The 12,435-nt window shown below is 40.5% G+C and overlaps 1 protein-coding gene across 3 annotated transcripts in view; it reads left to right on the forward strand.

Moving 5' to 3' along the window:
* The window catches only part of CACUL1 (CDK2 associated cullin domain 1), a 51,556-nt gene that overhangs the window by 21,247 nt on the left and 17,874 nt on the right, over positions 1-12,435 (forward strand). For 2 of the 3 annotated variants that reach the window (XM_057417246.1, XM_057417245.1), the window contains exons 4-5: positions 543-638; positions 7,078-7,180. In XM_057417246.1, coding sequence (XP_057273229.1) covers positions 543-638; positions 7,078-7,180 — 199 coding nt within the window. The remainder of the gene's footprint in view (positions 1-542; positions 639-7,077; positions 7,181-12,435) is intronic. The other variant, XM_057417247.1, reaches the window with a different exon arrangement.

Raw genomic sequence — 12,435 nt, forward strand, 5'->3', positions numbered from 1 at the left:
TGAATACTTGCCTTGACTTAAGTGACCCAGCCAAAAAATGTACATGTTTTCTATGAGGAACAGTGTCTCCCTGGAGCTGGAGGATGTGCCACTTCAGATGCAAAGCAGTAGCTTTATGCCACCCTGCTGTCTTGGGGTAGAAACCTCCAGGGGGGTGGGAACACACACTGAAGTGCTTGTTGAATATCGGTTATGGGTTCTAGGAGTGATAGATCTTTCAAAACAAAGGACTGGTCTTTAATAAGTGCTTTTATTTGAATATGCTAACTGCTAGTTTGTTACAGGAATACTGTATTTCCTATAGTGTGGACCTTTTGCTGGGCACTGACATATAGTCCTAGGCAAAAATCAGTTACTGAAGAAACCTGTTTTGCTGGAGGGAGTTCTAGCAGAAACTCTGGAATGATGTGTGGCTTGCTTTGTGTGGACTTAGTGTATCAAATGCTTTGTAGTGTTTTGAGTTTGCTATGAAAGCATAGCCCATGCTGTTCCAGATCTTTCTCTTGTTCAAATTACAACCTGACTTTTACGGTTTCTTGCAGGCCAGCCCTCCAGATCTCTATATTGAAAGATTTAACGTAGCTCTTGGACAGTATATGGGAGCATTGCAGAGCATTGTGCCTCTTTTCATATATATGGTAAGTTTTAGAAAATTCTTTTCAAATAAAGTATGTCCATACACAAGATACTGACTGAAAGTGAAAAGAATAAAATGCAGCTGTAATGATTTTTAACTTGTAGTAGCATTTATGATTCATGCCTGCTTTTGCTGACTGCACAACAGTACCGACTGTGGGGAGAAGAAAGGGGAGCTGTGCTTTTAAAGGTAGCATTTTGCAGTTGGTTTCTGCCCTAATATTTCTTTCCTAGGAGTGGGGGGAATGGTTTTTATTTTGTTTGGGTAAAAAGCTGTCCCAAGTAGTTAGGTCATTATTTATTTGAGATAGTTTAGTGGCTTGTTTCTATGTTGGCTTGGTACTTTGGGCGGATTACAGAGATGATTGTTTCTTGCTTTTAAATTGCATAGATTCAGACAAAATGGAAAGAAATGTCTCTTGGAAATGTGTGTCACTTGATAAAGCAATTTAGAGCGTTGACTGGAGGAAGACAAACTTAAGTTCATAGCACTGTCAGGCATACTCACAGAGGTTCAGAAACCACTGGCTATGTTTGTCGTGCTGATTTTGTAATTCAGTGTCTTCTACGCATCTCAAGAACTTTATGGTTTGCATAATTTTTGCCAAAGTGCCAAGACTTTTATTGCCTTTTTTTAATGTAGTGAATAACTTGAGCTTGAATTTTGCCCTTCTGGAAAACATCCTTGCATTGGCAACACTTAGAAGTAAGAAAAAGAAAGGAAATATTTGTTGGGAAAGAAACTTTTTTAAAAGAAAAGGAGGTATTTAAACTGATTTAGATTAAATAAATCTCAAACTCTTCAAAATTATTCTCATTGGCAGCTTCCCAGAGTTTGGGAAACATTATCTGTTAGAAGGATATCCTGTTTCAGAGAAAGTGCCTGAAACCGGGTAACTTGCTACAGCCTTTCAGCATAGTGCAGTAAAAGGGGAATTTGGGTGTCTTGAAATGGATGATTCTAATTGCTCTTCTCTCTCATTAATACAGAATGAAATCCAGTTGCCACAGCTTCACTTGTAAGCTAAGAGCTGTGTTCCTAGTGCTGATTTTGTATTTTTCTCCTTGCTCCTGGAGAAATGCTGGAGAAAAACTAGGAAGAGACTGTTTCCCCCTAGTGCATTCAGATATTCTTATATGCTAGCCATTTATTCACCCATGCGTGCTTCACTTGTTTATTGCAGGCAGGTGTTCAAGAGGTCTCATAATTTAATATCCATTTACAAATGGAGATAAGGTGTTCAGGTGTGTACTTTTATTGAATACTCAGTTTCATCACAGAGGTCAAAATCTATAACAATTAAGACTGCCTAACAGTCATCTAGACAATGTTCATGATAGACATAATCAGACAGGCTTTATCATTATAAGCTATATTTATATGGCCAGGCAAGGTATAATTGCTGAATAGATTTCTGTATCCTTCTTCGTGCACAGTTGTGATGTGGTGTTTGTATCTTCAAATGAGGACTCTCTGTATCTCATCCTTTCATTTTTAGAGTTTGAGTAACTGATATCTAAACATTGTAAGAATGGTTAGTGAGTAATAAACAGACCTGTAAAATGAATAGGGGTTTTATATTTTATTTCAGAATGAAGAAGAGAGAAAGTACTCTCTTGACCTAAAGGAGAAGTTTCTTTAAAGCATGACTAGTGATTTATTCAGGCAGTAAAATTCTGTTTCTGCAAACACTTTTCCATTTCATACAATTAATGAATGGTTTGGGTTGGAAGAGACCTTAAAGCTCATCCAGTTCCAGCTCCCTGCCATAAGCAGGGATACCTTCCACTAGAGCAGGTTGCTCCAAGCCCCGTCCATCCTGGCCTGACTTAATTCAAGTTAGGCCTGAGAGTTATCATAAATGGTTTGGGTGGGAAAGGACCTGTAAGGGTCATCTAGTCCAACTTCCCCTGCAATGAGGAGACACGTCTTCAATGATTAGGCTGCTCAGAGTCCTGTCCAAGCTGGCCTTGGATGTTTTCAGGGATGGGGCATCTGCTGCTTCTCTGGGCAGCTGTGCCAGTGTCTCATTGTAAAGAATTTCTTCCTTACCTAGTTTAAAACTACCCTTTTTCAGTTTAAAACCATTACCCCATGGCCTGTCACAACAGGCACTGCTGGAATGCCTGTCCCCATCTTTCTTAAAAGCCCCTTTGAAGTAAAGTTGGTGACTTGCATATTAGTCCCTTTTGCTGCCAAATACAATACTGAGCTGCCTCAGATATATAGCTGATTTTGAAGGCTGATGTCAAATTAAGTGTCATACTTGTTCTCTAAAATAATTTGTTAATCAGTGCTGTGCATGATATGGAAAATATACTTGGGGAAGTCAGGATGAAAAGTGTTCAGGTTTTTTCTGTATGTGTTTGGAAGTACTTTTATGTACAGCTACTCTTGCAATTTTATATTTTAGGGTCTAATCAGGTTTTCTTTCAGCAGTTTCCTTTATTCAGACAAGAAAATATAATTAAAAAACAAAAAGTCTGATTATCCTACAGTACAAATTGCAGCTTTGCAGTTATTTAATAGTTATTTTCATTGTCTTCTTGAGTGAAGAGGACTAAGTTGTTGAGCTCTGCCTCTTTATCAGTACTGATGTGTGATTGCTGTAATCAGGAGTTTCCAAGGCTGTTGAGTTGCACTGGTAAACTTAATTCTGAAAGGATCATTATGCTGCTGCTTAGGAAAACTTTAATATGCATTTAAATATTTAAAATGAATGAAGCTGAGGAAAAGCTAAAGTTTTGGTTTTTTTTTTGTACAACTGAAACATGGTTTTGTCCCTTGGTGGCCAAAAAAGGCACGGAATTTTTCCTTTGGCTTATTTCTGTGTTTTGATGTCAATGCCTGCACTGTTCTTCTTCCTGATGGGTACCAAACCATATTCATGTGTGTGAATGGTGGGAATACAGGAAGGGTGTTTTGTTAACCTTGTTGTATATGGTGACCAAGGTGTGTTTCAAATCGTGAGTGATGGTTGAGAGGGCTGACTTTGTAGTTGAGGGAGTTTTCTGTTTCCTTCTTTTGCTAGTCACACTAGTGGGTTTATGTTTTCATGTGGTGATGGATTTTTCCGGTCTTATGTTGAGGACACCAGCATCATAGAATAGTTAGGTTTGGAAAGGACCTTAAGATCATCCAGTTCCAACCCTCGTGCCATGGGCAGGCACACATCACACTAAACCATGCTACCCAAGGCTTCATCCAACCTGGCCTTAAACGCTGCCAGGGATGAAGCATTCACAATCTCCCTGGGCAACCCGTTCCAGCGCCTCACCACCCTAACAGGAAAGAACTTCCTTATATCCAATCTAGACTTCCCCTTTTTAAGTTTGAGCCCATTGCCCCTTGTCCTATCACTAGAGTCCCTAATGAAGAGTCCCTCCCCAGCATCCCTATAGCCTCCCTTCAGATACTGGAAGGCTGCTCTGAGGTCTCCACGCAGCCTTCTCTTCTCCAGGCTGAACACAGTGGACTTCTTAAGAAAGCATGGAGACCCAGAGCACTTTCGTCCCTTCAAAATTCTTTGGGTCCTTCAGAAGCTCCAGGGTATAACTGCAAATAAAGCAAATTAAACTAGAAGCAGTTCAGCACATGGGGTTTTATTCCTAAGAATGATTCCTAGTGGATAAGTGTTTGCTTTGTAAATCCAAATGAGGTTATTCTGCCTGCTCACATATTGTGCATATCACAGCATGCTGCACACATGAATGAATAAAAATCATATTTCCACTTCAGGAAAAATTAAAATCAGCATTTAGATGATATACTTTTTTTCCTAATAGGTTCTCAGTTGTTAATTATACTTGGAGATGTAGCTGAAAACCTGTGATCTTGTGGTTTTAAATGAGCCTAATGTTTGTGAGCACTGTGGTTTTAGAGTAGTTAAGAATGTTTTCATTGCCTTTAAAATACTACTATTCTTGCTGGGTGGTATTGCTTTGTTGCTTATTATCTAGAGGGCATTTCATGTGTGTCTGTATACACAAATATATGTGAGTGTGTGTATGTATATATATGTGGATGAGTTAAGTGTTCTTATATTTTTTTCTCTTCCAAGTATTTATTGATCTCTTAATACAACTGCGTTTGTTAACATCTGCCTTACATGATACGGTGTTTTGTGGAAGAAGGGCTTATATCATCTCTGACTTTCTCAGTTACTGATACCTGCTTACCTTCTCCTGTCAGTTAGACCTGTAGGTGACTTAACACACTTAAAGAAATACTGGTACAGCCTATGTAGTGACATCTCCACTAACGAGAACAGGAAAGCTGACAACTCTTCTGCTATCTCCTTTCAGCCCCGTGGATTGGACACGAAGTACTTAGGTTAGATGATTTTTTTGTTCATTCAAGTGTAACATCTTTTTGGAAAGGTGCTGCCAAGTGAGCAAACGTGAAGAATATTTTACAGTTGTTCCATGTTAAGTACTCTGTTGTAACTCTTCTGCTTGAAGCTGCTGGGGACTTGTGTTGCTTTTCTAGTTATGAAACTTAAGGCATAGGCTTTTCAATTGAACAAAAGGAAGCATCTCAGTCTGCACTTGTTGCCAGCTACTTTTCATGTAAAAAAGTCTTTAGTCTGGGAATGGACCAGAGTGAGCTATTTCCTTCAGCTAACTCCTCATGAAAATCAGTAGTTTGGCATTGTCAGGTTTGGTTCATGTCAGTAGACCTGTGCTGAGATGCTCTGGTCACTCCTGTGTGTGGCACCGGTAGGTACATGGCAGCATGTGGTCAGGAAGCTCAAGGTGGAAACGGTTTAGGAAGCTAGGTCTGATGAAAGACTGTAGCATGGTGTGTAGCTTAATGCCTCTGAGATGAAGGCAAGGTTGGACAGAGCCGTGGCCGACATTGTCTAGTGTGAGGCATCCCTGCCTGTGGCATAGGGTTGGAGCTGGATGATCTTAAGGTGCTTTCCAACCCTAACTATTCTATGTTTCTATGATGTGTATCTTCAGTTGCTGTGAATTTCTCTTGCAATGGCAATTCACCATTGACCAAAAATACTACAGTCTTTCTCTCAACCTCTGCTCAAAGAACAGGTCAAGGTGAGGGGAAAACCACTGAGTAATAGCCTTTGAGTAATACCCCTCTGCTGGTAGGGAGGGAACTGTCAGTAGGAAGCTACTATATCTTTAAAAAAATCTTAAGAAGATTGTTACCCATTACTGCAACAAACCTAAACTTCAGTAGGGGCAGGTATTCAGCCCTCACATTGCTTTTGTTCCAGTAGGTTCAGTTTTCATTAAAGGTAAATGCTGCTGAATACTTGCCTTGAAAATGTAAGTGGTTTCTGCATGGTCAGTTTGTTATGTTATGTGTACAGTTTTGTAATGGCCAAGAAAATGGGTTTCACAAAAAGAAATTTCAAGATTGCCCTAATAGTGTTCCAAGGGCTTGTTCCAGTTGTGCTAAATGCGTTCGTGAACAGGAGAACAACTTGATTTAAAGCGTGGAAAAACCTTTCTCCCTTAAGAGATCCCTTCCTCTAGTAAATCTGTTAAGTGCTTCAGTACATTATTTTTTATTAAGTTGATTTTCCATTACAGTATCTATTGAACTCTTTTACCCATGGTGTCCAGATGAATTCAGTTGTACTACTTCCATGTTAATGTTGTGACAATAGGAGATTTATCTTGAAACAATTATTTTTCCCAGCATTTCAAACCCACCTATGAATAAAATAACAGACAAGAAATCTTACTATTAATTGCAGGCTGGGAACCGAGGAATAACACTAAATAGTACATTAGGTGTAGAGGTCCTCAAGGAACTCCAGAATAGAATTTCCTTCGAAGGTTGAAAGGTGAATTTATTATTAATGCTGAGTGGGTTGAGGTAATTGAATCCTAAACATTCCAATGTAGTTCAGTTTTATACAGATTTATATATATCACTTATACCACAGTTTAGTAATTCTAACCAGCTATCCTCTGGGATTAGCAATGAACCAGACAGAAGTGGATAGTTGTACTGATGATTTGTTATTGTAACGTACCTATTTTAATGGCTTAGTTGCCTTTAGACACTGGTAAAAATGCTTTGTTTTGTTGCAAACATTATGTCCAACCCTATTTTGGAGTTAGAGCATTTCTGAAGTTCTAAAATGAAGTGTTTTTTCCTACAAACTCGCCAGTCTGGATCAGTATGGAGATACATGTGTAGATGGGGGGGGGGGGAACGACACACAGAGGCATCCCTGTCTATAAGTAGGTTTGTTACCAGTAGTACCACTTGCATTCTTAATTTTAAATACCTGGGGGTGTTTTTATTGTATAGGAATGATCTATTTAGTATGAATACAGTCACTGAGGAAGTGCTTTACAGGTCAAATATTCTACAGCTTTAAATTCTATTTTTATTTCTGGATAAGTAAGTGTATTTTATTTGCTGTTATGAAAAACAAACTTGGAAACTTCTGTCTTATTTTCCAGAATAAATTTTACATAGAAACCAAGCTTAACAGAGACTTAAAAGATGACCTTATAAAGCTGTTTACGGAACATGTTGCAGAAAAGCACATTTACAACCTAATGCGTAAGTAAACCTATTGAATTTTTCTTACAGTGGGAGTTTGGAAAACCACAGTGCTTTCAGATATTGCAGAAATCTACAGCAAATTGGGGGAAAATGGCGAATGGTTAGTGAACTTAAATACAAATTCCCTTTTAAGTCATCCATGTGAAAAAATGTGGCCTGCTTTTTCAGAGAATATGACCTTGTATGAAGTCAGGGTTTTGTTGGGTATCTGGGGGGAGCAAATCTGCATTTTCCCTTAGGATTTCTGATGATGACAACAAATGTTTTATTGTGCTGTTGCTTATGCTGTTCCTCTTTAATTTCAGCATCAAAATATTGACAGGTATCATTAAGAATGTGATGTGGTCAGAGAATTATGACACCACTGGCGTTACTGTCATGATGTACTTGAGTACTCCCTGCCAGTTAGTGAAGTGCATACTGCTGGCAGCACTTTCTCTGTGAAGCTGATGGGTTAATGCAAATAGAATATGTTTCAAGTGATAAAACTTCCCGTTAACAGGTAACCACAGGTAACAGGTTCACCACAGGTAACCCCTGTGGTGAACCGCTGAGTTTGCCTACAACCTGCTCTACCATCAGTGTGTGGTTGTGTGAGCTTAGGTGACTAGGTAGTGGCCTGGTTAGTCCCTTGAAAAGGCAGTTAGCAAAGGTGGAGATAATCATGCATGGAGTTCAGAAAGTGGTGAGCAGTTGACCAACAGGGCTGAGAGAATTGCAATTGTAGATGCTTTCTGCAGCTGGATAGTTCCTGTGTCCTGGGCTGAGTTCAGTACCTAGCCTACTGTACTCCCCTTTGTAACCCACCCCTGCTGCAGTGTTTCTGTTTTCATCTAGCTGGTCCCCTCCTCTTTGCTCTGAAGCACTTATCTGTATGCCAAATGGAGACCAAAGGGTGGGAGATTAGTGAAGTATATTCCTTCTTTTGTCTTTACTTGGGTATCAGTGCCCTTCTCTCTCCAGTAAAGAGCTGGGGGAGAGGAGCTTTGTTAAGCTTCTTAGGGTCACTGTGTTTTGGCCTTCTTGGAGAAGGGTGGGTGAACAAGGTACCTACCCTCCGGTCAAGGAGCCTGGTAACCTAGAATGATGCAAGATGATCAACTCTGATGCTATCTTGTTGCTCTTATTTGGAAAAATAGCTCTAAGAAGAGCTGTTAGCCATGTAGCAGATCAGGTTACTTTGGAAGTAGCAGGGCAATGAGGAATGCCCACCCATGGGCCTGATGTTTTATTGTGTGACAAAGAGTATGGTGAAATCTGGGAATATTATTGCTGCAACAAGATCATGGAAAACTCAGCTGATACTGCCTTAAAATTAAGTACATTTAATTCTAAGTATATGCGTTTTTCAGGCAATAAAAACATTAATGTGATTTGGGTTTTTTCAGTGACAAAGGAAAGGTCATGCTGGTCACATCTTTAGAACCTAAGTATGAGAATCAAATAGTAATTATAGGTGGAACTATTGAAAGGAAATACCTGTGGTTGTGTATGCATGAAATCTGAAATACTTCTCTCCAGCTCTGTTGTAATTGCAGAAGTAAAATAATTGGAAAATTAAAGTGAGCTCTCATCAGTGGGGTTGCTGTGTATGGAGTCTGTTATTTAATGAGCAATTTACTTGGGTTTCATTTCAGTCTTACCATCAGCTTATTAAAACTGAGTTATTTAGGTTTTTATCTTAGGAGTAAGTAAGGTGATATATATGGGTGTGTATAAACTCCTGACCGTGACCTGACTTGCTTAAGTCTTGGATAATGGGGTTTTTAAATTGAGTTAAAGTATGCATAAAGAAAATTCTAAGCTTGCTATCAGTTCCCTGGGAAATTATTAAGGACACGTAGCACATGGTCCCTTTCTATTATTATTGTCCTATAAAGGTGCTGAAAAACTTGTATTGTTTTCTGCCATTCTTGGCTGTTCTTTCTAGCTTGCTGTAATTCAGGCCATAATAGAAAAGGATATTACCTTAATCTTTGGAAGTGTAAGGCCTGTGTGAAAATAGCATGTAAGTCAGTGTTTGTTAATTACTGCCACATTGTCAGTGTGTGGGGCTGTTTCCTGACATTCTATGTAGACTTAGTTCAACAGAAAAGAGATTTTTGTATTATGGGGAGGGGGGGAAATAAGGTTTAGAGTGGGTATGCTTAGGAAATGAAAGTCATTGAAATTGTGATCTATATAGAGAAATGGAATCCAGGGGCTGTTTCATAGATGGCGCAGCTGCCACTTGAGTGAGAAGCAGCATGCCTTGCCTCTATTTTGAAAAGCAAGCAACAAAATAGGTTTAATCTGTTTGTGGGCTAGACTCAGAGAACAAGAATAGCATCTGCTTTTACTCTTGAAATTTGTTGCTATGTTTTTTATACAAAGGGAGGTTTGTTTGTAGTATCTTGTCTTTCTGTCAGAGCCTGCAAGCTGGCATTTGTATTTGAAGTTGTGTTCAGGAAGGACAGTAAGTACATTCCAGGTTCTTTTGCTCAGAGAAAATGTTCCTGCTCTACTTCAAAAGATGGGGATAAATTAAGTCGGAGTAGCAGTGCAGCACAGATCTCTTCCTTAGTGTTTGATCTTGCTCAAGCTCCCACTCGTTGAGACGGCCCAAGTCCCCGTGCTGTGTGGTTGAAGGCAGGAAGATGCAAAATGAACTCCTGGTAAAATGGTCTCTGTGGTGGGAGCACTTATCTGAGCACTTAGTTGCAGAAATAGAGTGATTGAGGTGCGAATTCATTACCTACAGAAGAAATAGCGCTTAAGTGAGCTTTACTTGAACAAATTTTGCCTGCATAAACACCGATTTGGTTCCATTTATTTGATAGAGGAAATGTTTATTAATAAAACCACCACAATGCTCTTTTATCTAGACTGCTTATAAGCAGTTAATACATAAAAAGAAATAATACACAGATCCATATACACAGTTGTGTTTGTGAAACACTTTTACATTCACACATACTTATTGAGTCAGTGCTCTTCAAATTAAAGTGGATACATTTGAACTAAGTGAATATAACCTGGTTATTTTCCTTACAAAGCCAAAGCTGGCTCTTGCAGATAAGGCTGCGGTATTACATGGCTTGGGAGAAGTTGCTGTGTGCAGAATTACTTAACTGAATGTAAGAAGGAAAGATACAGCATCTTATTTACAAGAAGGTTCAGAAATGGGATGGGGGGAAGGTACAGATAATACCCACTTGTCACTAGGGAAGGGGTGGTGGAGAATGTTATCTTTGTTCCTGCTGGAGTCCTGCATGAGATGATTTATAAGCAGGAAAATTCAGAGATACCTGGGGTTTTTTCTTCTTATGCAGCCACTGTCTTTTCTGGTAGGCTAGACCTGAGTTTCCTGTGTTCCCATCTTTGATCTGCTGTGTCAGGAAGAGATCATAAAACAGGTCCCTTTTCCCCAGAGGAAAGGAAATCTTTTGGGCCATGGTGAAAACACTGTGCAATAAAGAGGGACCAAGACTTCATGAGTCTGAACATTGTTATCAGGATCCATGGTGAGAACATGGCCTGTGAATGAGGAAATTCCCTGAAACTTACTAATACAAAACTGGAGTATGGGCTTGAAAATATGAAGTGTAGGCAGAATGATCACTGAGGATTAAAGCATTAGCTTTCAGCTTCTGAATGTCTCAGATTTTTGTTTATGATGTGTATCAAGATAAGTACAGAATCACCTACTGAAACCCGAGCATATGGAGCAGTTGGTTATCTGTCTGTAGATTCTTAATAGACTGTAGGCAGCTATTGAGTGTAGTTTTCTGTGTCAGTGCTTGTGTGAGTTCAGAGCTAAAACCCAGCGTAAAAATGTATTCTTTACATTCATAGAATAGTTAGGGTTGGAAAGGACCTTAAGATCATCCAGTTCCAGCCCCCCTGCCATGGGCAGGGACACCTCACACTAAACCATGCCACCCAAGGCTCTGGCCAACCTGGTCTTGAACACCACCAGGGATGGAGCATTCACAACCTCCCTGGGCAACCCATTCCAATGCCTCACCACACTCACAGTAAAGAATTTCTTCCTTATATCCAACCTAAACTTCCCCTGTTTAAGTTTTAACCCATTACCCCTTGTCCTATCACTACAGTCCCTAATGAAGAGTCCCTCCCCAGCATCCCTATAGGCCCCCTTCAGATACTGGAAGTCTGCTCTGAGGTCTCCACACAGCCTTCTCTTCTCCAGGCTGAACAGCCCCAACTTCCTCAGCCTGTCTTCATACAGGAGGTGCTCCAGTCCCCTGATCATCCTCGTGGCCTCCTCTGGACTTGTTCCAACAGTTCCATGTCCTTTTTATGTTGAGGACGCCAGAACTGCACACAGTACTCCAGGTGAGGTCTCACAAGAGCAGAGTAGAGGGGCAGGATCACCTCCTTTGACCTGCTGGTCACGCTCCTTTTAATGCAGCCCAGGATACGGTTGCTTTCTGGGCTGCGAGCGCACACTGAAGCTGGCTCATGTTCATTTTCTCATCAGCCAACACCCCCAAGTCCTTCTCCTTGGGCTGCTCTGAATCTCTTCTCTGCCCAACCTGTAGCTGTGCCTGGGATTGCTCCGACCCAGGTGTAGGACCTTGCACTTGGCATGGTTAAACTTCATGAGGTTGGCATCAGCCCACCTCACAAGCGTGTCAAGGTCCCTCTGGATGGCATTCCTTCCCTCCAGGGTATCAACCGAACCACACAGCTTGGTGTCATCGGCAAACTTGCTGAGGGCACACTCAATCCCACTGTCCATGTCAGCGACGAAGATGTTGAACAAGACCGGTCCCAACACCAATCCCTGAGGGACACCACTCGTTACTGGTCTCCAGCCGGACATTGAGCCATGTAGAATCCCTTGTGTTACATTCACCAAAAATACCAATTCTCATGGTTTTCCAAGAAAAATTTCATTGTAAAAACCCTGGAGGAGAAGGAGGACTCGCAGTCTGTTTCCTTACATAAGCAGTTTCTAATAGCTTACTAGGAAAAACTTTTCTCTGAAGATTCTTATGTAAGACAGATGTCAGGAGAGGAATTTCCACTGTGTCAGTGCTTTCTGAAAAGGACCAGAAAAGTTAACTTGGAAGCTGGAAAAGGCTGCTAACGGCTTCCTGAGGATGAAATTGTCCAGCTGTCCTTGTTGCTTGCAGCAGGTACAAATCTAATACAAAATTATAGAGAATGAATCTAGTCCTAGCTGTTGGAGTTGATAAATGTACCAGGCAGCATGTTTCCTGTTGCTTGTGCAGTGGGTAAGCAGG

This window comes from Pezoporus wallicus, unplaced genomic scaffold, assembly GCF_028554395.1.
Source record: "Pezoporus wallicus isolate ANWC-B61680 ecotype Strahan unplaced genomic scaffold, APGP_CSIRO_Pwel_v1 contig_8188, whole genome shotgun sequence".
Lineage (NCBI taxonomy): Eukaryota > Metazoa > Chordata > Aves > Psittaciformes > Psittacidae > Pezoporus > Pezoporus wallicus.